The sequence below is a fragment of the Poromitra crassiceps genome, assembly GCF_964638095.1.
Source record: "Poromitra crassiceps genome assembly, chromosome: 2".
In the NCBI taxonomy this organism is placed as follows: Eukaryota; Metazoa; Chordata; class Actinopteri; order Beryciformes; family Melamphaidae; genus Poromitra; species Poromitra crassiceps.
In genome coordinates this window covers 72980447-73006401 of record NC_139624.1, presented here as the reverse complement: position 1 = coordinate 73006401, position 25955 = coordinate 72980447, and the positions used below count along the sequence as shown (strand labels likewise).

Genomic DNA, 25955 nt, shown 5'->3' with positions numbered 1-25955 from the left:
ATCAACAAATTATTTTACGTGGTCAAAAAATGGTCAAAAAACGTCAGCCCTTACGAAAAAGAACTACAGCAATCCCACAATACATTTTAAGGGCACTATACAAATATCACAGGAAACAAGTCCCCACAGGAATATTAACAGCCTGAGACTTTTTACATAATGTACGATAAGGTCACTAAAATCACTATACACATGATATAAGTCCTAAAAGGAATATCATGGGAACATTACAGTGATACAATTATGTGTGTGTGTGTGTGTGTGTGTGTGTGTGTGTGTGTGTGTGTGTGTGTGTGTGTGTGTGTGTGTGTGTGTATATATATATATATATATATATATATATATATATATATATATATATATATATATATATATATATATATATATATATATATACTATATACTGTATATTATTGTACTTTATGGTATTTATATTATAAATACCATAAAGTAGGGCCTACAATGAGATCACTAAAGCTATTATAAATCGTTCTATGGATAGTAGCCTATATGTATACTAAGATTTCTTTATTTTTTTGGCCTTTTTTCTAATCCTAGGTGGGAGATCAAATGAAATGCTATAAGTACAGTAAGGTCCTCCTTATCACTAGTAGCCTACCACAGACCCACTAGCGTGTCAGCTACAGTATTTTATGACGAAGGAAATTACACCTGCAAGGCGAGGCGCGTCTTTCAAAAGTCCAGCGGCATTTGCATTTCAGTAGAGGATTTATTGGCGGGCAGCGGTGCATTATTTGGAGGGTCTGAGCCGTCCAGGCGCTTAATTGGAGGGGGGGGGGGGAGTGGGCGGTCCCACTGGCATGACGTTGCAATTGGCCCAGTGTCTTTCTCCAGCAGGGAGTCGACGCCTCTCTCTCTCCCTCTGTGATCAGTGGGTGAGAGGGGGGAGACGGGCAGCAACACACAACGGAGAATACGGCGTGCGCCTCCGGTAAATGACGTCCCCCATTCATACCTTTATTACACTTACCGTTACGCATGCCTTTTGTATTACATAGCAGTGTCTGGAAGTGCCAGCCTGCCGCTCATCTTCACCCTCCCTGTGTGTGTTTCTTCCTTCACTTCAGCCAAACAGTCATCATCTTGTCGGCTCATCCTTTCTTCACACCATCGGTCCTGGATCCCTGGATCCTCCGTCCTCGGTCCTGGAGACGTTTGAGTCTCGCAGCAGCAGCGCACCATCTGCGTTATTTCCAGCCTATATCTGAATGACGGGCGGAAGGTTTGACTTCGACGACGGTGGCACTTACTGCGGCGGGTGGGAGGATGGCAAAGCCCACGGACACGGCATCTGCACCGGACCCAAGGGCCAGGGCGAGTACGCGGGGTCCTGGTCACACGGCTTTGAGATAGTGGGGGTGTACACCTGGCCCAGCGGGAATACCTACCAGGGCTACTGGTCCCAGGGGAAGCGGCATGGACTCGGCGTGGAGAATAAGGGAAAGTGGACCTACCGCGGGGAGTGGAGTCACGGTTTTAAGGGTCGGTACGGCGTCCGGCAGAGCCACAACACACCTGCCAGATATGACGGGACCTGGAGCAACGGGCTGCAGGATGGGTATGGGATCGAAACCTACGGCGATGGTGGTAAGAGAATGTCTTAATAATACGGCACAGTGCTTGTTTCAAACGTGTGTGTCTCTTTAATGGCTCTGTGTGATGATCTGTTGTGGTGTGTGTGTGTGTGTGTGTGTGTGTGTGTGTGTGTGTGTGTGTGTGTGTGTGTGTGTGTGTGTGTGTGTGTGTGTGTGTGTGTGTGTGTGTGTGTGTGTGTGTGTGTGTGTGTGTGTGTGTGTGTGTGTGTGTGATGATGCTGAGACTGAAACTGAGGTAATGGAGATGCATCAGTGCATGAATCTTCATCCGATATGATCTGGGCTGAAGTTGAGAATGCGCACTGCGCACCACGGTCAAGCGCATTACCTTTCCTCTGTAGGAAAAAAAAACCCCGTCTGTGAGTTATTGCCCTGGTAATGCCAACTTTTGGATGGCGTTTTAAGACTTATTGCGCGCGGTACATCTCATTTGGCAACCATTGATTCTTGCTCATGTGACAGTGGGAGGGGCGTGGTGACTGTCGCCTCCCGTACAGTATGTGTGGCACCATGCCCCACCTAGGAGTTTGGAAATCAGATCAAATTTGGATCCATTTAGCCTGACTGTCTATCACCTAGCCTACTCTAGCATTTTCACATTTGAACCATCACTGCAAATATACCCATCTTAACAAGTCATTGTTTAGTGCAGGTCCTTAGTTTTTCTTACAGGTGAACAAATCTGCCAATGGGATGTGAGATTCATGTTTCCAATGCAAATTATCTTGCTTCAAGAATCTTCTTGAGTAAGCCTCATATTGTCTGCACCATGTACGTGATCTGCTCTATTCTGTCACGTTCCAAGGAATTGAGCCTTGTTAAAGTGCATCTTCATTGGAAACAGGTGAAGCCATCTCACCCCAATGGATGACTGTTTCAACTGTTTGAGAAATGTCAGATTCTGAGAGTGATAAGGTAGGCTACTTCTTAAGATGGACATTTGCAGTGTTGGATTATGTTAACTAATAATCAATCAAGTCAGGTCACACGCAGCTGTTGAGACACTGTGGGCCCGAGTGAGAAGAAGAAGAACTAGACGGACAAACCCGTCTTTATTTGTCACACGACAACCCAACACATGCATGCGGCCACACACACACACTCATGCTGACGGTGGCCGGTGAAAGTGTGTCTGTATTTATCCCATCCAGGCTTGTCCTTCCTCCGGGGGGCAGGCCAGGAGCAGTGGGCAGCTTTCTTGTGTACAGCGCCCGGGAACCAACTTCGGTTGTACTGTAGTCGTCACTGGTCAGATGACGATCTTCTGCATGTTTTTAGTGGGGGTCCATACCGATGTTGTATGGAGGAACCCCTGGGGAGAACATGCAAACTGCACACAGAGGGGCCCTTTTGACGAGATAGCCCAGCTGGGCAGTGGGCACCTGAGGATATGGGGGGGGGGGGGGGGGGGGGGGGGACACACCCTCGTCCCAGGCGGGAATCGAACCCAGGACCTTCTAGCTGTGAGGCAACAGCTCTACCGCTGAGCCACCGTGCCCTGACCGTGATGGTCAGGGTGAAGCCTCGCTCTGAATCTTGATGTTAGTCATCAGTGGAGTGTCCACAGATAGAGGGCCCTATTCTCCCACAGGCCTTCGGCGCTAAAACGGGCCTTAACCGCAAAAAAACGTGCCTTGCGCCTGTTTTGGGACGATATCAATATGGCTTTACGCTGCCAAATGCGCTTTAGGCCGAATGGGCGTGGCGCAGTCCCAGAATGGGCCAAAGTGGGCGTGTCGGCCTTAAATCTCGGCGTACTGATATCTTCGCACCTGCCGTAAATTTAGCGCTTTGCGCCTTTGAAAACCAGGCCTATTCAGTGCGCCAGTGCTCTTCTGCCTCTCCCCTGTCACCCTTCTCTGTCTCTCTCTGAAACCAGGCCTATTCAGTGCGCCAGTGCTCTTCTGCCTCTTCTCTGTCACCCTTCTCTCTCTCTCTCTGACTCCCTCGCTTAGACAGGCACAACACACTTCCCATATAGGAAAAATAAGTTGTAAGTTGTCTGGCCTGTCCCAGCATGCATTGTGCTTCTCCATTTCGCTACTAAATAGCAACCAAATGAGGCGAAATAGATATAAAAGGTCGATCTAAATTAATGTGTAATGGTAACACAACCTGCAATTGTACACATTTCAATATTGGACCAAATGAAACATCGAAATGAATACACCACCCTATGTGAAACATATATGTCCTCCTGGGCCTATATATATCTCTTGTCGATTTAACGTGATTTAGATAAGTGACAGTGGAACGCGCTGCGGAACGCTTTCTACTGTCATGTGCTATACTGTGATGTCCGCTCCAATAACTTGGCCTTACTTCACATTTAGTTTTACAATAAAAACACATTTATGCAATGACTTTACATAATGTAGGGTATATTTATGTGCATCATTCTACCTGCAGCAGGGGAGAGAAAACGATATCGTTCTGGACAAACTTTCACCAATATAAAATTAATCTCATCATATAGGGATAGGCTATATTTTTCTAGCTGATGCCTTTAGAACATTCTTTTCACTTTGATCTTGCTATAGTGTAGCGTATTTACATGCTTGCAGTATTTAAACTGCAGTTAGATTGGTTTGAGAAGCATAATAATATGGAATAATAGCCTATAATGGAGACAGACTGGATGAAGGGAGGGGGGGGGGGCAGAGCGCTTGGCTTTCGTCAGGTTTTGCGGGACCACTGGAATTGGAGCTAAAAAGGCAAGCGTGCGATTCGTTTATTGCACTTATCCAATGAGCATGACGGTGCATAATTTTACGCTTAAAAGGCGTGGTTGTAATGCTTTAGGCTGCGTTTAGCGCCAGCACGACGATATCAAGTGCGCTGGTCCACGCCCACTGATTTGCGCTGCGCCAGGCGCTCGGCCTAGAAACAACGCCGATGCAACGATAGGGGCCTTAGTCTGTGTAGATGTGATCAGGCAGTTAACATCCTGTAGCACTAAACATCACAGACCTACAACCGTAGCAAGCTATACTGTACTGTAGGCCTGCTGTGTGTCACCTTGTTTATAATTTGCAATCTTTTCTGCCTATAGAATGTCATTTGTGAGTATCAATCATGCTATATCCCTTACTTAACGGAGGCCTTATGGTAGATGATGCACATATGATGCTCGGAGAGGGCTGGGCTTAGGAAAGCAGCTGATCGCAGAGGATCTCTGAACATCTGGCTGTCTGACCCTGTAACATCATCCTGATAACCTGATCTGCTGCAGGGTCACAGCACAGAGTCAGCCCCAGCATCTCCTACTGGATATCTACCTAAATGCTTGACCAAGCTATATGGTTTTTGCCTCGGAATCTGACCATTACGGCTTATTCCATTGTATTGGTAGATGCGTTTCAAACCCTGGATTATCAAGCATTTGTTATTATTAGGACCAGCCCCATTAACTCTACTGTAATATGATGCGCAGAAGAAGAAAGTACAGTAGGACAGCAGCACATGCTCCCTGGGCTCAGCAAGCACCAAATGGGATTAATGAAATATTCCTCTCATTATGTGACTCATAGCAGCTCTCTGTCGTCAGAGACAAACGGCCGCCCGGTGGTGAATGTGCCTACTGTCTGTGGGGGAGTTGGTGGCCCTGCCTGAAAATAGGCTCCTAGCTGTGATTCAGATTCATCCCATGTGATCCTCCTCAGCATCACTGCCCCCTAATCAAATCTCAGCGATTGAGTTAGTTATGCTCACAGTTCTCAGTTCTGAGAGGAAAGAGAGATAACATTTCATTAGCTTCACATACTCATCACCACCACACACACACACACACACACACACACACACACACACACACACACACACACACACACACACACACACACACACACACACACACACACACACACAAGCATACACACAAATACAGACCTGTATGACACACACAGGACTCCCTACACATTCCCATAGCCATCCACACATTCCCATAGCCATCCACACTAGTTGTCATACTGCATACGTTTTTAGCTATTATGTCTCAGAATTATTCCCTTGGGAAGTGATATTTATACAGACAAGTCAGTAACCAGATGTACCCCAGGCTACCCAAGAAAATAATGATATTAAATTTAGCCAGTGCTAAAAGAGGTTTTTATCATTTACTTTTTCGAATGAGGAGAGCAGATCTTTATCATGTCCTTTTTTGGTACAATATTTTGTACGGCAGCCAGCAGCACACTTAAATCAATAAAAAAAGAAAATTTTAACTGCAATATTGACTATTGCAGTGTCCAAAATGCACAAGATTGCATTTTTCTTTATTCAGAAGAAATATTGTTTCAGATGGTCCCCAATCAGTATGCAGAATCCTTGGGCTGCAAAAATCAAGGTGCACGTCAGAGAACATCGGTAATCCTTTTTACAGTCACCCTATAACTTCCTAAAACTGATACAGATGTATATGTTGTAAGAAAGTTAGGACTAAATCATTACGCCCAAATTGTGCAATGCCATCAAGAAATGATCTTGATAATTTACAATTGTTTCTATGTACATACCTGGTAGATACCCAGTACTTAGGGAAACTGTAAAAAGGACGATTATCAAAATAAGTTTTCATTATGTTACTCTGAAGCACTGGGGAAAAAAAATTGTGTTGAAAATGTCATGTACACGTGTATGTATCACAATTCATATTGCAATTCCAATATGAATCCTGTTCTACCCTGCTGGTTCCCGCCAGTGGGAGCATCATTCCAAATGCATGCTAATGCTAAGTGGCTAAACTTTGTTCATACGCACATAACATTATTTTAAAGGTGCAAGGGTTTGTTTTCCCAATATTGTGGCACAACAACAACATTTGATCCTAGATATGATAGGCTAATGCTAGGTTAGGTTGTGATGATTATTGTATTATAGTCATTGACCGATGCCTGGCTTTTCCTCAGGTACCTATCAAGGCCAGTGGATGGGTGGGATGCGGCACGGCTACGGCGTGCGTCAGAGTGTGCCTTACGGCATGGCGACGGTCATCAAGTCTCCCCTGCGCACGTCCCTGGCCTCGCTGCGCTCCGAGCAGAGCAACGGCACCGTGCTCCAGGACCTCTCCTCCGCCGCCGACACGCCCGCCGGCGGCCGCGGCGGCTTCGTCCTCAACTTCCACTCGGACAGCGAGGTCGCCGCCGGCAAGAAGAAAGGCCTGTTCCGCCGGGGCTCGCTCTTCGGCAGCCTCCGGCAGCTACGCAAGTCCGACTCGCGCACGTCCATCTCCAGCAAACGCAGCTCCGCGCGCAGCGACGCCGCCATGAGCCGCATCAGCTCCAGCGACGCCAACTCCACCATCTCCCTTGGCGACGGCGAGCTGCCGGACGAGGATCTACCTCTGGAGGACCATGTGGACGCCACCACCACCGAGACCTACATGGGCGAGTGGAAGAACGACAAGCGCAATGGATTTGGCGTTTCGGAGAGATCCAATGGGATGAAGTACGAGGGGGAGTGGCTAAACAACAAACGCCACGGTTACGGGTGCACGGTTTTCCCAGACGGCACCAAGGAAGAAGGGAAGTACAAAAATAACGTGCTGGTGCGCGGAATAAGGAAGCAGTTGATTCCTCTTAAGAACCCCAAAACCAAAGAGAAGGTGGACCGTGCCGTGGAGGGGGCACAGAGAGCTGCCGCCATCGCCAGGAGTAAAGTGGAAATAGCAGCTTCCAGGTATGTGTGTGTGTGTGTGTGTGTGTGTGTGTGTGTGTGTGTGTGTGTGTGTGTGTGTGTGTGTGTGTGTGTGTGTGCACGTGCGTGCGTGCGTGAATCAGAGTCCTTGTATATCTTGAGTGGTAGCGAATTGTTAGTTAAACTCACACCCCAGTATAAAGGCTTGTTAACCAGCTCTGCCAAGGGCGCTATAGCTCTGTTTGTGTTGTGGTTAATGTGTGGCCTTGGGAAGTGAGAGAGTGTGGTTTTGAGGGGTTCCTGCCTGCACCCCTGGGCAAGCCCTTAACATGGGTTACATTGGTGCTGTGACCTGGATGCCCAGTGGTGGGTGTGGAGTGAGTTTAGGGGGGTGAGTGTAACCGAGTGAATCCGAGTCCTTGTGAGTCCAGAGTGGTAGCGAGCTGTTGGTTAAACTCACTCCCCTCACTTGTGTGTGAGTGTGAGCAGGGCCCACTTGAAAAAGAAATGGAGGGGGGGGGTTGGACTATAAAGGCCTGTTAGCCAGCTCCACCAAGGGAGCTGGCTCTGTTGGTGTTGGTGTCTGTTGCTGCGCTTTGGAAGCAGGAGAGCATGGGTTCGAGTCCCACCTGCACCACTGGTAAGCCCTTAACATGGGTTACATGCATGCATTCCTGTATCTGTATGTGCAGGCACTTGGAATATAAGCTGAGCTGAGTCAGTCAGTGGTCTCCATCTTCAGGTCTGATTGAAGGCACACAGTCTTCTGTAAGTGGAGTCAGACAGTGGTCCCATGACATCATCAACACTCAAAGCTTTTGTGTGGCCGGTGCGATCATCCCTGGAAAAGGTTCTGCTTCTATTCTCTACCCATATCTTTCATTCCCAGGGAGTGGGCTCATGCACCTTGTGTGTGTATATGTGTGTGTAATGTGTGTGTAATGTGTGTGTGTGTGTGTGTGTGTGTGTGTGTGTGTGTGTGTGTGTGTGTGTGTGTGTGTGTGTGTGTGTGAGGTTTATGTGTCTGCGTGTTTATGTGTGTGTGTGCGATATAGCCATACCTGCGCCTATGCCAAATGCGTCTCGTGTGCCCAATAACGATACCTGTTCCGCCTGCCAAGCGCTGCTCTGATGTGGCATGTGCTCTTTAACAGGTGGGTGCGATGTGACCTTTTCATTTAAAGCCTCCCCCCCCTACTGGGACACAGCAGTAATGCAGTATGCAGCATCGCTTTGACGTCCTCTGGTTTCATTGCAGCAGGGAATGATTTGACTGAAGACTGAGAGGTTGTAATGTGTACAAGCTGTGAATAGGTTATCTATGCTCACTCACGTGTGTTTTCTAGTGGTCGAGCAGGAAGGCACATTGGCCGATATATAATGTCGATATCATGTTGATTTTTTTGTTGTTGCATCTAATAAAATACAACAATTTCATAATGATAACAAATGAGACACAGCATTTTGGAACTTAAATTAACATTTATTTAACACCAATGTTATTGTCTACATTGCCTCTGTGTGCTTAAGTACATCTGCACCCTGTCTGCAGTGCGCTTGTAAAAAAAAATCTCCTAAATAATTATAAATCTCCACGGGTAATCAAAAAACTCAACTTTGTCCAAAAACAAACAAACGTTTATGCATTATCAGCAGATACAGTAGCAGCATCGCCTTGTTTCTGAGAGACGATCAAAATGTGTCAACTTAGATAAATAAATAAACAATGTTAGTGCACACAGTAACGCAAAAGCACCGGAATGCATGCGTGCAAAGATACTTACTTTTTTCTCTTACACGCACGCACACACGCACACACACACACACACACACACACACACACACACACACACACACACACACACACACACACACACACACACACGCCATTAAAGAGGATTGGATAGCCTTTGCCATTATGAAGACAACGAATAAGATTATGGCGGATCTAGTATGGAGGTAAAAGCACGCAAAGCCGCGGGTTCAATTCCGGAGTAATTTCCTCCGAGGAATATCGGAGGAAGCATGTGCCAGCCTGCAACTGGGATCGGCAGACAGGCTCATTATGGAGAAAAAATGAAAATGAACAAGATTATGTTCACTCAGAAATCAGCCCAGCTATTTAATATAGTAATATAGCAGGTTTCATGAATATCATAATAACCAGACATCTGTTATAATACAATGATACTTAAAACTCCTCTCTGACCAGAGGGGAGAGCAAATGCTTTATTCTAGAGATTTCAGGGATATAAGATGAAGATTATATAATGGGGATTTACTTACCATTAACAACTGCACAGTTTGTTCCAGTGGAAGTGACCGTGATATCGTGTGTGTGTGTGTGTGTGTGTGTGTGTGTGTGTGTGTGTGTGTGTGTGTGTGTGTGTGTGCGCACGCACGCACGCGTGTGGTGTGTGTGTCTTTGTAAATGATGACCAAGAGTAATGGATATGCAGTGGTGGAAAGTAACCAAGTACATTTAGTTAAGTACTGTACTTATACTGTACTTCCACTCCACTACATTTCAGAGGGAAATATTGTGTTCTACTGCACTACATTTATTTGACAGCTTTAGTTAATTTTCAGATGAAGATTTGACACAATGGATAATATAACAAGCTTTTCAAATACAACACATTGTTAAAGATTAAACCACTGGTTTCCCACTGTTTTGGCTTTTGGCATCTTACATCTTCTTAGGCAGTCTGTAGTCGGGGTCACAATTCAGATGTCTATGAGTTGTTAACAGCTCCACCACATTGTGATCCCCCCCCCCTCTAAACCCATAGTTTAATTTCAATAAATGTTCAAATGATCCAATATTTCAACAAAAACCTAAGATTAGAGAAAAATTCCCCAAACTGAAAACAGATTTGTATATCATAACTTTGTTTTTTCTTCTTTCTACCTCTATTGATCATCTCACAACCCTCAGCTTGATCTATTTTAGGTCACCCTTTTAGATTTGGAACCACTGGACTAAACTATACCTAGTTTCAAACTAGCTCCATCTCCAGCAGCTAGCCTAGAACAGTAAAATGCTGCTTATACACACTGTACCGGAGTACTTCTCTTTAAGTAGCATCTACTTTTGATGCTACTACTTACCCAGTATGTACTTTTACTTACTGGTAAGTAGAAAATTTCATGCAGAGACTTCTACTTGAAATAATAATGTTTGCATTGCTGTATTGGTGCTGTATTGTTAATACTTGTGTCACCACTGTGTGGCTATGGTATATATGAAGAGAACGAGCAGTGTGATCTCCTCTCCAGCTGTGCGTTAGGTCAGCAATGTGCTTTACAAACACATGACCTAACGCATAGCGCTAAAGTGGCAACAGTAAAAGCATTCAAGCCAATACAAAGTGTTTATGGCCGCAAACAAGGTCCCACAAACAAGGTCCCCCCCAGTACTGTAGTAACTGATCAGATTACTCCCTCTCTCTCTCTCTCTCTCTCTCTCTCCATCATGTGCCTCTTGCACTCTCAAAACAAGCTCTTCCAGTCTCCTGGCTGGAATAAGATTAAAAAAAAAACTGTGAAGAAGAGTGAGCTTGTGTCATCAACAGCCATGTGTATGCGGGTTATGTAAGCATCATCATACAGTGCATGGCAAGCGATGCGCTCCAATCGATCCAGTTCTACTGTAGTCACATGACTTTGACTGTGCAATGTACCCAGTGCTTCCACAGCAGGGAACGAGGGGAGGGAGAGAGGTAGAAGTATGCCAGGAGCAGAGAGAGAGAGAGAGAGTGAGGGAGGGAGAGAGAGAGAGAGAGAGAGAGAGAGAGAGAATGGATTGGAGTGAGAGTGGTGGTGAGTAGTAAATGTTGATTGAATTAGATGGGGGGGGGGGGTGCAGCCAATTTGCTGAGCAGGGAGGTTTCTGAGTCCTGAGTGGTCTGGATGGACAGAAGTGAAAAGCTGGGCAGAATACAGGAGGAGAGGGGATACGCCCACATAAGAGCCATCACATCAGGCTCTGTCTGGGGCAAAATGGAGTTCACGCACCATAGACATAGTACACTGTGTGTGTGTGTGTGTTTGTGTGTGTGTGTGTGTGTCTGTGTGTGCGTGTGCGCGTGCGCACGTGTGTGTGTGTGTGTGTGTGTGTGTGTGTGTGTGTGCGTGCGTGCGTGCGTGCACGCGTGTCTGTGTGTGTGTGCGTGTGCGTGCGTGTGTGTGTGTGTGTGTGTGTGTGTGTGTGTGTGTGTGTGCGTGCGTGTGCGTGTGTGTGTGTGTGTGTGTGTGTCAGAGGCCTGCAAATCGAGATAAGTGAGTAATGCTGGCTGGCATTTGTGCCATTGAAAAGTATAGCCCTCCTCAAGATGATATGCATGGAGCCATTCAAGTTCAGCAGTGTAGGTGTCCTGGTTGTTCAAAGCCTGGTTCATTACATACCATAAATAGGCTAATGACCTTTGTCACATGTCAACCTCTCTCGCTCTCACTCCACCGTGCCCGCTCTCTCTCTCTCTTTCTCCTTGTCCCGTTACTCTCTCTACGCTATCTAATAACAGCAGAAATGTCTTAAAATAATGACAAATGTTGCAGTAACACAGTAAAAACATGTATTATCATTTTATCTTTATTGTTCTTTCTTATTTTGTCCTTCTTTTGCTCAGGTGAAGTTGACACAGAGCACAGTGAGAATGTTAAAAATGCCCAAACAGACATGTTTGTGAAGCAGTCTATTCATGGACACCTAGTGCTGTGTTTCCAGTATTTGCTGTGTAGGCTTTGCTGAAAGGTTAACCAACACCCAATATGCAGTTCCTTCTGAAAAGGAGACTCATTTACATTTCTTCTTCTCAGACATCAATGTAACATTTAGACTAATGATGTCAAGCAATGATAGAAATCACAGTGATCTCCGGCCGGAAGGATCAACTTAAATATGCTATCCTGCAACATATTGAAAACCCCAAGGCTTACGCTAGATTGCTGTTTGTAGACTTCAGCTCTGCTTTTAACACTCTGCAGCCACACATCCTTCTCAGTAAACTCAGTCAGATGTCTGTTAACCCATATATCATCAGGTGGTATCACTCATTCTTAACCAACAGGACCCAGCAAGTCCGAGTGAACCAGGCACTGTCTGAGCCCAAGGTGATCAACACAGGTGTCCCCCAGGGATGCGTGAGTTCGCCCCCTCTTTTTACAGTGTACACAAACGATTGTAGAAGTATTCATTCAGGAATTTTCGTTATTAAATTTTCAGACGATACTGCCATCTTGGGTCTTATAGACACAGACACAGACATTTCGAGTTATAGTCTGGAGGTCGAAAGGTTTGTACAGTGGTGTGAGGACCATCACCTCATTGTAAATACAAAAAAACCAGAGGAAATTATTTTTGATCCAGGGCACCTGGGGGATCATTCCCCAGTGTTAGTCCACAATGCCCAAATTGCCCAGGTCCATTCATACAAATACTTGGGTGTACATATTGACTGTAATCTGTCTTGGAATGTCCATGTAAACTCTGTGTGCTCTAGGATCCAGCAGCGACTGTACTTCCTGTGACGACTCAGGGTGTTTGGGGTCGGACAGAGGATTTTGTTATTATTTTATCATGCTGTTATAGAGAGCATTTTTCGTTACGGTATGTCTGCTTGGTTTGGCAACTTACCAGTTAAGCTGAAATCACAAATAAATAGACTGGCTCATACTGCAATGAAAGTGATGGGGGAGAGGGAGCACCCCTCCCTTCAAATACTCTTTGAGGAAACTGTAATCAGACAAGCTAGGAAGATCATTGCTGACCCCTCTCATGTCTTGTATTCAGAATACGAACTGCTTCCATCTGGCAGGCGTTACAGAGTCCCAATCAAGAACAAAAAAAGACACCTCAACAGATACAAATACTCTTTCATCCCCATATCAGTCAGTCTCCTAAACTCAGGTCATAGGTAATGTATTGTTGATTGTACTGTAAATTATTGATGTTTGCACTTTGGTTGTGTATTTGCACATGTCGGCACTGGTGTGCTATGCACTATTTTTTTTGTTGTTGTTGTTTTTGTTATGGCACTGTGTATCTATGTGGCAGCCTGTATGTCCAAGACAAATTTCCCTCGGGACAAATTAAAATAATCTTGAAATCTTGAAATCTTGAAATCTTGAATGTATTTTAAAATGTTAGATAGTGGATAGATAGTCTTGGGCCAAACCGAGGAACAATTGATTATATATATTAAATTATCTTGTTAAAATCCTTAAAATTATTTCCCCTCTTTCTCTAATTTAAAAATCCAAAGCAACCAATCAGGGCTATCTCTAGAACCTAACTAGCCAATCACAGCATACAACACAGGCCTTCAACACATCTCACTCGTGACAAAGCGACGACAAGGGTTCCTGACCGATCTGCAGTATATGACGAGTTGGGAGTGAGAATGTGTTGGAGTTTTCACTGCTGGATACTGGACAGTGATTGGCTCCAAGGTTCATGATGTCATGAATCATGAAAATGGCATTTTCAGTGAGCTCAGAGAAACTTCCCACTTTCAGAAGATGATTGTGAAAACAGCTTTCTAGTGTCAAACTCTGTACAGACATCATTCTGCACAGTGAAGCTCAGACATCCAACTGTTGGAACATAAAGAAAAAGTGTTTTTTTTTTACTTTAGGGGGTCTTTCTTTAACTTCAAATGTATAAGTTAGTTGGAGAAAAATTGTTCAGCATTGTTGGATCTTTGCGCTCTCCAGGTGCCTCTTAGTTGTGTGTGTACATGTAATATTGTCTTGTTAGTTTTATTTGCACGGTGTTGTTGTTGAGTTTAAAATTAGCTCACGGAAGTTTAGCAATTAGGCTTAACAGATACTGTAAGTAGAGTGTCTTCTGAATAACAGAAAGTGTTGTTGTACTAACTTCTTGAAGGGATACACCAACATTTTTGGAGATTCGCCTATTTGCCAATTGCCGATACTAAAACTAGAATGTGACTTACTTGACTTAGACCTCTTTACCCCATTTAGGGGCATAAGGCCCTTTAAACTAGAATGTAGATGCCTTTATCTTCACTGTGCTTGCAGTACAAAGTGCGTTTCACCCCTCACTGCTAGTTAGCTTAGCACTACAGCTGCCTACACCCGTCACCCAAAATACACATTCCAACAGCGCCAGAAACACTCACATGTACATGTTGTGACTTGTGTACTCACCACGCCATGAAACAATAATCCAAAGTTGCGGGAAAACGGTCATTTTTGAAGTAAATATGTACCAGGAAGTCTGGCGACTGCAGACAGCGCATGTGCCTCAGGTAAACACGGAAGTAACTTTGGTTCCACACATTAGTTCTGGCTGTGGATTTGGTTAGAAAATTACACAACATGTACATGTGAGTGTTTCTGGCGCTGTTGGAATGTGTATTTTGGGCGACTGAAGAGGGGTAGGCAGCTGTACCATATACTGCCATTGTAGTGCTAAGCTAACTAGCAGTGAAGGGTGTACCACACTTTGTACTGCACGCACAGTGAAGATAAAGGCATCTACTTTCTAGTTTTAGTATCGGCAATATGGCAAATAGGCGAATCTCCAAAAATGTTGGTGTATCCCTTTACATATTTTAGAGATGTAACGGTATGAAAATTTCACATCACGATTATAGTGACCAAAATGATCACGGTTATCAGTATTATCACGGTTTGTTAAAATGTGCTGAAAATGTTCAAGAAGTACTAATACACTCACAGAAATTATTTCACCAAGTTTTATATTGAAAACTCAGACCCAAAAAGGATTGATGCACTCACTGAAATAATTTCTCCAAGGCTGCACGTCTGCATCTGGGAGACTGTTGCCAACTTTGGTTGATAAAGAACGGTATTTACCATGTTTTTCAAAGCACTGTAATCATGGTAACACTGTAATCACGGTACCACGGTTTTAATGATAAAGAAAATTTGAAATGGTACGGTTATCGTAAGGAATTTTATCACGGTTATCATTCAAACCGGTTATCGTTACATCCCTAACATATTTTCCAATTTAACTATCTTCTAGCCATGGACTCACTCGACCCGTCTATATAGGATTTTTTTGAATAAAATAAAACACCAACACACTTTAATGTATGAGACAATCAAAATATAGTGAAAGGAGGGCAGCAGCGTTCCATGCAGGTAAGGTCAGACTGTGAGAAGGTGCTCTTTGGTCCAAAATGGGGTAACATTAAAGTCGAGCTGAACCCAAAAATGACTTTTCTTTTCTTTTAGTTCAAATACCTGGGTATGCAGTGCACCTATTTAATAATGTATGCAAAACAAATCACAAAAATCTAATTTCTTTAGTTTTTCACACTTTTTCACATCAAAAGTTCATTTTTCAAGATTTCATTGATAGCACTAATCTAGAGTTTGCTGACGTCACCTAGTACTATCAAATTTCTACCCCATTTCAACCAATCATATCACGACATGCAGCTGTCAATCAAATATTCATTTCAGGATCATTTTCTCTTCCAAATGAAGTAGAAAATAGCGCCTAGTGCCTGTCATCTGGCAGAATTCCTATCCCATAAACTAACTACTAACTTGGCCAATTGTATGAAACATGAACAAAAAACAAAAACTATAATCTCTAAGAATTCAAAGATATGTAACTGGCTCGTTAATTCAAATTAATTCCAGGAATATCGTATTTACAGAAATAGCGTTTTTTGGGGTCTATTTTTTGGGGTCTATTCTATGCTTCGTATAATGTCTCTATGTTTATATTCTTCCCTATGTGAATGTGAGCAACTGTAGCATGACCTGATTTCCCCCCGGGGATCAATAAAGCTATTCTGATTCTGATTCTGATTCTGATTCTGATTCTGATACCTAGGCTAGATAGATGCTAACCAATTTAGACTGGAATGTGGTATTGGTGCTCTGGTTGTGCTAGGCAGTGCCAGCAACATGTACACACAATAAGTGCACAGACATACACATGTATCTGTGTGGACTCTGTCTCACATACACAGTACACACATACACACACACACACACTCTCGCGCGCGCGCATGCACACACACACACATACACACACATACACGCACACACACCTCTGTTTGCATGCACTTTTTCAAAACCCACCTGTACCATATATATTCCATTCCTCTCCCTCTACTCACACTCTACACACACACACACACACACACACACACACACACACACACACACAGTCCGACAAACACACACAGAGTGCGTGCGGTGTGCACTACTCTGGTTGTGTGACAGCAGTGACTACTGACTAAATAAGGCAAGGCAGCAGTTGGCTTATCAGCACCAGCCAGGAATATATACCCGTCGCACCACTGATATAGCAGCCCACCATCTCGCTCGCACTATCATCTCTCACGAGTGTGTGTACGTGAGAGTGTGTGTGTGTGTGTGCGTGCGTGTGTGTGTGTGTGCGTGTGTGTGTGTGTGTGTGCGCGTGTGTGCGCGTGCACGTAAAGGAGAGAGAAAGATTTAATGGGAGCAGGAGAAACTGGCCCTTTGGATGTGTGTTACAGATGAGACTATCACTTGGCAGGAGAACAGAGAAAGTGTGCGCGTGTGTGTGTGTGTGTCTATCTCCGTGAATGTTTGTTTATCACCTGCTGCGGCCTGACCTCAGCCACTCAGCCACTCAGCACCTGCCCTTTTTGGAGAGAGTTATAGATCAGCCTGTGTATTCAAAATAATCTCATCGCTCAATACATCATGTAAGATTCCACCTCAGCTGTCCATCGAGGGCGATGATGACTGCTGCTCCAAATAGGGAGGTGTGTGGATGGGTTGGTGTTGGTCTGTTTCATAAATATGGACGTAGCTGCTCACCGATTGGTTTGTGGACTCCCGTTTAGCATTTTCACCATCGCCATCTTGGTTATTTGGAGCCAGAAGTGATGTAAATAGAGTACCGTAGGGATGACGTATTTTTGTAGGCTTATCCGGAAATCGCCGCCATTTTGACATTTCACTTAAAGGGGGACTGACCCCCCCCCCCCCAGATTTCTTGCAAAACTGTATTCTACTTGATTTGAAAACTCTGCAGGCAAGATGGCCGCCTATACTCCCTTCTGTACCCTGGCAGAATAAACGATCATACCTTGGCCAATAAGTATGTAAGATACAAAATAAAACAAATTGTAATGTCTTCATTTGTTGCAGAATGCAGAGGACATGTAACTGTTTAGTTAAACTCGCATTCCAGGAATATTGTATTTCCTGCGCTGCTCTAAACATAACGTAGTTGGCTCGAGCCTGTTTCGTCCTGGAACCTACTCGCTTTGCGCTAGAACACAATCGATTTGGGGGTGGAATACGCCAGGATTGGCCAACGCCAACGCCAGTGCCCAAAACTGTCAAATCAAATCATCGACAGAGACTCTATGGCCCGCCTCCCAGTATTTTCAGTGTATCAGAGATAAAGAATGATAAAGGATAAATATAGCCACGTTATAAACAACAAACTAACGCTGGTGATCCGTATGGAAACAGTGTTACTCGAAATGGTTAAAAGTTATATATCAATTTGGTCATTCAGTGGCGTTTTACTGCCATGTAACATAACTAGCTAGCCGCTAACATTAGCCACAGTAGGCGATTACACCATGTTGCATTGCTCTTAAAGGGCTTGCACTGCGTGAACTACAGTAATAATCACATGGGGGGAGAAAATCATATGAATGGGGCACGCGCAAATACCACCATGACGTAACGATGTACCAAATCGGCCATTCATTGGGCACAAAAAAAGCAGGTTTGAACCCATAGAGGGCACTTATGCTGCTGAAATGATAGGGGTTTATACAATTGTAACAGATTGGTCTCAAATGTGGAGATTTTGACCAGAATCCTTCACATACCACCCCAAAAGCCATATATATTGGTTAAAAGCTGAAAAAAAGTGTTTTGGGGGTAAGTTACACTTTAAATGAATGAAATGATTTACTAAATGGGAGCATTATTTACAAAGTGAACATCATGCTGTATTGAAGAAGACTTGAAACTAGTGGTTGAGACCATCAACTCATTAAGGAAAGTGCTTACTGAGGTCATAAATCAAGTGAGAAGTAAGGTCAATCAGAGTGGAGTGGAGTGGAGTTGCCCCCTGCTGGCCGTTAGGAAAAAATGCAGGTTTAAGGCACTTCTGCTTTGGCTTCACCTTTCAATCATGAACAAAGCTACCCTTCCCCTCACCCCCCCCCCCCCCCCCCTTTGGTGTCTAGCATAATGTGTGTGCGCGTGTTTTTGGCGGGGGACCAGTGACTTGGTGCTGACGCCATCACATTCTGCTGACGCATGTCAAGTTTATCACCTTCATCATGGGACAGAATTTACAGTAGCAGTGACGCATGAAGCAGACAGTAAGTGTAACTCCAGCGTGGAGCGGATCGCCAGGCAGGCGTCTCTGAATCACGAGTCAGGAGTATAGCAAGCCGCATCAGATTTACTGCAACACTCTCCCTCACTCATATTTATGGCGATGTGACGGTAGTGAGGTAACACAACATTTATTGCTGACAGAATCAAATGCACACATATCCATATCAGTCACATTAAGGGTTGGAGTCAAAGAACTATAAATAATGTAGCCGATGCAATGGCAACATGCAACATAAGTTAGTCTCGCTCAGTCGCTTTTCAAATGACCTGCAGTCAAATCGAATGACAGCGTGTAATGTAATATAGCACTCTATGCTGTGGCACATTCACATGACGTAGAGTCATAGGGTACAGGACCAGCCTCCTTGTTGGTGAGTTACCTCAATAGAGGCAAAGTGACCACCTACTTCCTGCTTCAGCATTGTACCAGAGATTTTCATCCGCCATTTATTTTCCCATAGACATTTAGTAAAATGCTTATAAAAATTGTTTTACTTGTTCAAACCAAACGGTTCAGCTATATTTAGAATCGGGAGAGACCATAGAACATTTCACTTGGACCAAAACTTTTAATCTTTCTTTAACAGTTTTTTATGTTTTGGTCCGAGTGGAATGTTATGCGGTCTCTCCTGTTTCTAAATATATCTGAACCGTTTGGTTTGACCAAGTAAAACTATTTTTATAAGCATTTTACCAAATGTCTATGGGAAAATAAATGGCGGATGAAAATCTCTGGTACAGTGCTGAAACAGAATAAGAAGTGACGTTTCACTTTGGCTCTCTATGGGAGATACCATGGAAGCCGTTGACAGATCAAGTGATGTGAGGGGGGCTGATCTTAGGGTTGAAAAATTCCAGGAATATTCAAAGTTGCAAACTTTCCATGGGGGTTAACGGGAATATATGGGAATTAACAGCAATAAACTGGACATTTTGGGATAATTATAACTGTATTAACCTTGTCATATACAGTCAGTCAGACATAAATAAATACATAAATACAGACATTTTCATTCAACATTGAATAATTGGGAACACGCAAAAACACGCAGCAAAATAAAAATAAGTAAAAAAATCAACAATTCCCAAGTTCCTGAGCTTTAATTAACTTACCATGGGAAATTTATGGAACTTTACCTGAAATTTTCCATCCCTTTGCAACCCAAGGCCTGCTCCACAATCCAATTCAAACTTGAATGGTTTATTTACAGTGGAAAATATACCATCAAAACACATAATAAACAATAAAATCATATAACATAAAAGTACAATAGTACACAAATCATCAGAGCATACACCACAGACGGAGCCAGCATGGAATCAATAGCTGATCATTGTCAAATGCAATGTGATGCTACATCATTGGGAACAAACAAGTGAAACGATCAGACTGCTGGCTTCTTCTGCTGCTGCCCATCTGATAAAGGTGTAATGCAACAGTACATCAGAGGAGAAGAGGGTGAAAGAGGAGGGGGAGGGTTGTAGATCCATAGAAAGAAAACATTTACAAAGAAGAGAAGGACATGTGGTTTGTCTCCTCCAAAAGGACAGTGTTCAGTCCATTCCCCTCTTATTTCTTTTTGTTCATGGGAGATGGAGTAGGGGAGGAATTAAAGGGATAGTTGGGTTTGTTTGAAGTGGGGTCCTATCAGCTAGTTGCATACACTAACTGAAATAGGTACAGTGTTCTGAACACTGAGCACACCGTGTATCGAGCCAGCACTCTGAACCAACAGCCTCCACAGCTCTGTCTATCTAGTACAGGGGGCCAAGAACTAAAACGTAATTTAGCCACCTAAAACAACGCCCACCTAAACAAATCAATATCAGTGTACATGCACGCTCTATTTTGACAATGTTCAGCGCTTTACTTTACCGTCAAACAGCCCTCTCATTCGGCACTACATTTCCTCCGAACCGTATGACTACCGTATTCCTCTGCGCGGCCGAGCTCATTGCTCAAATTCGCATCACTGATGACATCACTCACTGATGACATCACAATTGCTCGAGTGACCATCACTGATCACATCATGGAGTGCTCGAGTGACATCACTTGGCGCACAATTGCACAACTTTGCATCACTGATGACGTCAGTGAGTGACCAGTAGTGAGATTCGGTCATGCCGACCTTCATGAGAATGAAGCAGGAAGTGACAGAACACTAATATAAATAGGTTAGTCATGATGACATCATCAGGGATGTCATAAGATAAGATTTCATTGTGACATCATCAGTGATGTCATAGTCTCGAAACAGGCCGTTGCCTTTTTCTGCTTCTTTTTCTGTGGTGTTTTATTGCAAGTTGGCATCCTTTATGTTGCATTATCGCCTCCTGGATTCATCCATCCACTGTTTTCCTACACTCTGTAAAACCCGATCGTCCTCTTCCAGCCTCGGGTTCTGGCTCCTCCGGCTACCAACCTTCTTCTTTTTGGTGTTTTATGGCAGTTGGCATCCTTAATGTTGCATTACCGCCTTCTTCTGGATCCATCCTCTTCTTTGGTGTTCTATCCTCTCCCTTTTGACCAAAATCATCACAAATCTCACAATGTGGGACCAAAAACATGACCAAAATCGCAGCCAGACAGACAGACAGACAGACAGACAGACAGACAGACAGACAGACAGACAGACAGACAGACGCCACTTTGGAAATGTTATGTACTATACTATAGGCATCTTGTGCGCTACGCGCACTAGATTCCTAGGCTCGCCCGCTGCGCCCTTGCCCGCAACTAGGTTGCTGTGTGGCCTTGTCTGCCCTATTGGCACACGCACAATCTCTCCCTCTCTCTCTCCCTCAGTCTCTCCCCCTCTCTCTCTCCCTCAGTCTCTCCCCCCTCTCTTCTCTCTCCCTCTGTCTCCTCCTCTCCCTCTCCTCACTCTCCCTCTCCTCTCTCTCCCTCTCCCTCAGTCTCTCTCGTGACTTTGTGTGTATGACATCACTGATGACATCAGTCACTGATGATGTCATCACTGAACTAGAGCCTTGTGTGTGTGAGTAATTCACTGATGATGTAATTTATGACATCACAATGGGACAGACAGACAGAGAAACAGATAGACAGACAGAGCCCCAGCTCCCATTTATATACTGATGATGAGGATGATGATGATGATGAATGTTCAGATTTGTGTTCTGGAAATGCAAATTAGCGCATATTCAAACCTACAATTTCTGAAAACTTAACCCAAAAAAGAATTGTCTTTTTTTGCGTCACCACTCACTTCAGTTGTTTAGGAGAATGCTATAACTCTGTTTCCCTGAAAAAGTTAAAAACTTCACCTGACCTTCCACCGGCATGGGGGTGACTGAATGTTTTCATTTTTGTGTGAACGTATCCTTTAATCCTCGACCAGGGGGTTTATGCAGGTCCAGAGATGGGAGTCTGCATGTACCCGCTTGCTATCAGAATCAGAATCAGAATCAGAAAGACTTTCCGGGGGGAAATTGGGACAAGTTACAGTAGCTCGCTCACAGAACACACATAGCATGAAGTAAACAATAGTAATGCAAAATAAGCAGAATAAGAAGAATAAGAATAAGAACAACATAGCATAGGATAAACAGTAGTAAATGCGATAGAAGCAAAAATAAGTAGAATACGTCTAAGCGAGCAAAATACGTAGAGAAGTATACATTACATGCAATTATCTTTATTGCACACCGGACTTATATTAAGTCGGCTTGCCCTATACGTTACACGTGGCTCAGCCAGGCACAGTTAACCTATCGGCTGGCTCAGTCTCAGGGAGACTGAGCGTCTCCGAGGTGCTCTTTTAAGAGAGGCATTAAATAGACCAATGGCCACAGGCAGGAATGATTTCCTGTGCCTCTCCGTATTGCATCTAGGTGGAATCAGTCTCTCAATGAACGTGCTCCTATGTTTGACTAGCACGCAGTGGAGTGGGTGCGAGTCTTTGCTCATGATGGAGCGTAGCCTGGACAACGTTCTCTTCTCTGACACCACAGTCAGAGAGCCCAGATCCAGCCCCACAATGTCCCTGGCGTTACGGATCAGTTTGTTGAGTCTGTTGGCGTCCGCTGCCTTCAGCCTGCTGCCCCAGCACACAATAGCATACAGGAAGGCACTAGCCACTACCGACTCATAGAACATCCTCAGCATGGTCCGGCAAACGTTGAAGGACCAGCCGTCTCAGAAAGTAGAGACCGCTTTGCCCCTTCTTATAGAGTGCATCAGAGTTCTTAGCCCAGTCTAGTTTATTGTCAATGTACACTCCAAGGTACTTGTAATCCTCCACTATGTCAACACTGACCCCGTGGATTGAAACAGGGGTCACCAGAGCCTTGACCCTCCTCAGGTCCAACACCAGCTCCTTTGTCTTTGACACGTTGAGCTGCAGGTGGTTCTGCTCACACCATGTGACAAAGTTGGCCACCACATCCCGATACTCATCGTCGTTGCCATCTTTGATACATCCTACTATCTCAGAGTCGTCAGAGAACTTCTGAAGGTGGCAAGACTCTGTCTGGTAGGTGAAGTCCGTGGTGTAGATGGTGAAGAAGAAGGGAGAGAAGACCGTCCCCTGTGGTGCTCCCGTATTGCTGACCACTCTGTCTGACACAGTTCTGCAGGCGCACATACTGTGGTCTGCCCGACAGGTAGTCCACAATCCAGGCCACCAGGGGGGCATCCACCCGCATCGTCGCCAGCTTCTCACCCAGTAGAGCCGGCCTGATGGTGTTGAAAGCACTGGAGAAGTCGAAGAACATGACTCTCACAGTGCTGGCCGGGTTGTCCAGGTGGGCGTAGGCGCGGTTGGTCAGGTAGATGACAGCGTCCTCCACTCCCAGTCGGGGCTGGTAGGCGAACTGGAGGGGGTCAAGGAATGGTTTGACCATAGGCCTGAGCTGCTCCAGGACGAGTTTCTCCAGGGTCTTCATGATGTGGGACGTCAAAGCTACCGGCCTGTAGTCGTTGGAGCCACTGGGTCTTGGCTTTTTAGGTACAGGAACGATACAGGACATTTTCCACATCACGGGGACCTTTTGGAGACTCAGGCTCTTGTTGAAGATGAGCTATAGCACATCACATAGCTGGGGGGCACAGGCTTTGAGCACCATGGGGCTGACGCCATCCGGGCCAGCTACGTACGTTAGAGAGAAATACAGGGCGACTCTGAGACTAACTGACAGACAGCTACCATAGAGCATAACAGATACACTGTAAGAAAGTGTAATTATCTTTGTACCTGGAGCTTTCCCTGGGTAGAGAAGGAGCCTGTGGGAGATGTCTGTGTGTAAATGTGTGCAGAGCGCTGGGCTGTGTGTTGTGTTGGGGGATAGGATTGGGTTTCACCCACATGCCATTACAGTGTGTGGCTGTGGAGAATGGCACATATTTATTTGCAGCTCCTGAAGAAGTAGTGCGATGAGTCAAGCAGCCTAGGCAGAGGGAGGGAGGCACAGCCAGACCAGGACTGTTCTAACGAGGCTAACACATTTATTGGCTCACCTGCAGTGATTAACAATTAAAGAGAACTCTTTGTACAAAATGGCTTTACCCACTGTCTATTTCCCCTACAATCTGATCGTCACTTCGTCTTCCAGGCAGGATTTGGCAAGATGACTGCTTCCTCCATTATTAAACAGCTGTGTGTGTGTGTGTGTGTGTGTGTGTGTGTGTGTGTGTGTGTGTGTGTGTGTGCGTGCGTGCGTGCGTGCGTGCGTGCGTGTGTGTGTGTGTGTGTGTGTGCGCGCCCATGTGTGTGTCTGTGTGTGTGTGTGTGTGTGCGTGTGCATGCGTGCGTACGTGTGTGCGCGCGCCTGTGTGTCTGTGTGTGTGTGTGTGTGTGTGCCCGGTGTATGCTCTGCTGTGTGGAGTTAATGAGAGTCAGAGCTAATGCAGTGTGTTAAATATGGTATTAGACAGGGTGGGAATTACACAGAGGCCATGGAGGCCATGTCCCCCGTTGCCCCTCCCACTGGCCATCATGCCACGTTGGCAGTGCCCTGCTACCAGCCTGTTACTGTCAGTTGCTTTAAAAGCGTCAGTGGTCTCAGTTTAAGAAGAAGAAGAAGAACTGGACGGACAAACCCGTCTTTATTTGTCACACCAACATACCAACACACCAACACACCAACACACGCATGCGGGCAGCCACACACACACACCCATGCTGGTGGCCGGTGGAGGCCATGTCCCCCGTTGCCCCTCCCACTGGCCGTGATGCCCTGAGATCCTTAAGGCCACCTTGGCAGTGCCCTGCTACCAACCTGCTACTGTCAGTTGCTTTAAACGCATCAGTGGTCTCAGTTTAATGTAGCCTGTCCTATGCAAAGGATGTGTCATTGGCTCATTCTAACACACATCTCAAGCTGCGTTCACACCGACCTATTAAAGTTTTTCGCTGGCATCGAGTTTACATACAAAGTCAATGCAAACGAGCGATTGAGCGTATATTCGCCCGGGAGAAAAATCGCTGGGCGTCCGAGCGACAGAGACAGAGCGATAGGGAGAAAATTCGCTCGTCGCCCGAGATGAAATATCCCAACTCAAGCGAAATTACGCTGGCATCAGTCGCTCGCTGTTCAACGCTGATTGGCTGCCGTGTGAGAGTGAGTCAAGGATCACACTGGCTTGGAACAAACCGCTGGTTTATTGTGTGGCAACAAACCACATTGACAGCTGATTGACAGGCTGACAGCTGACATGTGAAGTCTGTACTACCGGTACCGGTGTACTACTCGCGTTAGGAGCACGCTGATAGGCTTAGCTTGTAAACAACTACGGTGGTTCATAGTGGACAAATATCATGACATTGCGTAACGTTATAGCCCCCAGATGTCCGTCAATTATTGTGCCTGTTGACGAGCGATTTAAACAGAGCGACAGAGCGATTCCAAAGGCTTTGATTGAGCGACAGAGAGAAAAATAAATATGTCGGTGTGAACACAGCTTCAGAGAAATCACTCTTCACAATGTCAATAGAGCAAAGGCCTTTGTGCCCTGACATGTGACCTTGTGCCCTAAAAGAAATTATGAAACTGAAGGCCAAATGGCCACGCCCCTAAAATGAGGTCATTCTCACCCTGGTATTAGACCCATTGTGATATATCAGATGTAGCTACAGAAGAGATAAGGGCAAGCAGAAAGGAGTGTTCCTGTTCAATAAACTAGACCTCCTGGGATTTTTGTCCTTAAATAATTCTATTATTGTGCGTGCATGTGTGCGCGCGTTTGCTGGTGCGCGCATTTGTGTGTGTGTGTGTGTGTGTGTGTGTGTGTGTGTGTGTGTGTGTGTTGTGAGTAGCCTATCATGAGAATTTATTATGTAATCCAATGTCATTGTGCACTTGTGTCTATGA

General features: G+C 45.0%; 1 protein-coding gene across 1 annotated transcript in view; it reads left to right on the top strand.

Moving 5' to 3' along the window:
• Window positions 1-1229: 1229 nt before the first annotated feature.
• jph1a (junctophilin 1a) overlaps window positions 1230-25955 on the top strand; it is a gene marked incomplete at both ends in the record, with an annotated part of 78306 nt that continues 53580 nt past the window's right edge. Inside the window, 2 exons of the mRNA XM_083658775.1 lie at window positions 1230-1608; window positions 6524-7292. Coding sequence (XP_083514901.1) covers window positions 1230-1608; window positions 6524-7292 — 1148 coding nt within the window. The remainder of the gene's footprint in view (window positions 1609-6523; window positions 7293-25955) is intronic.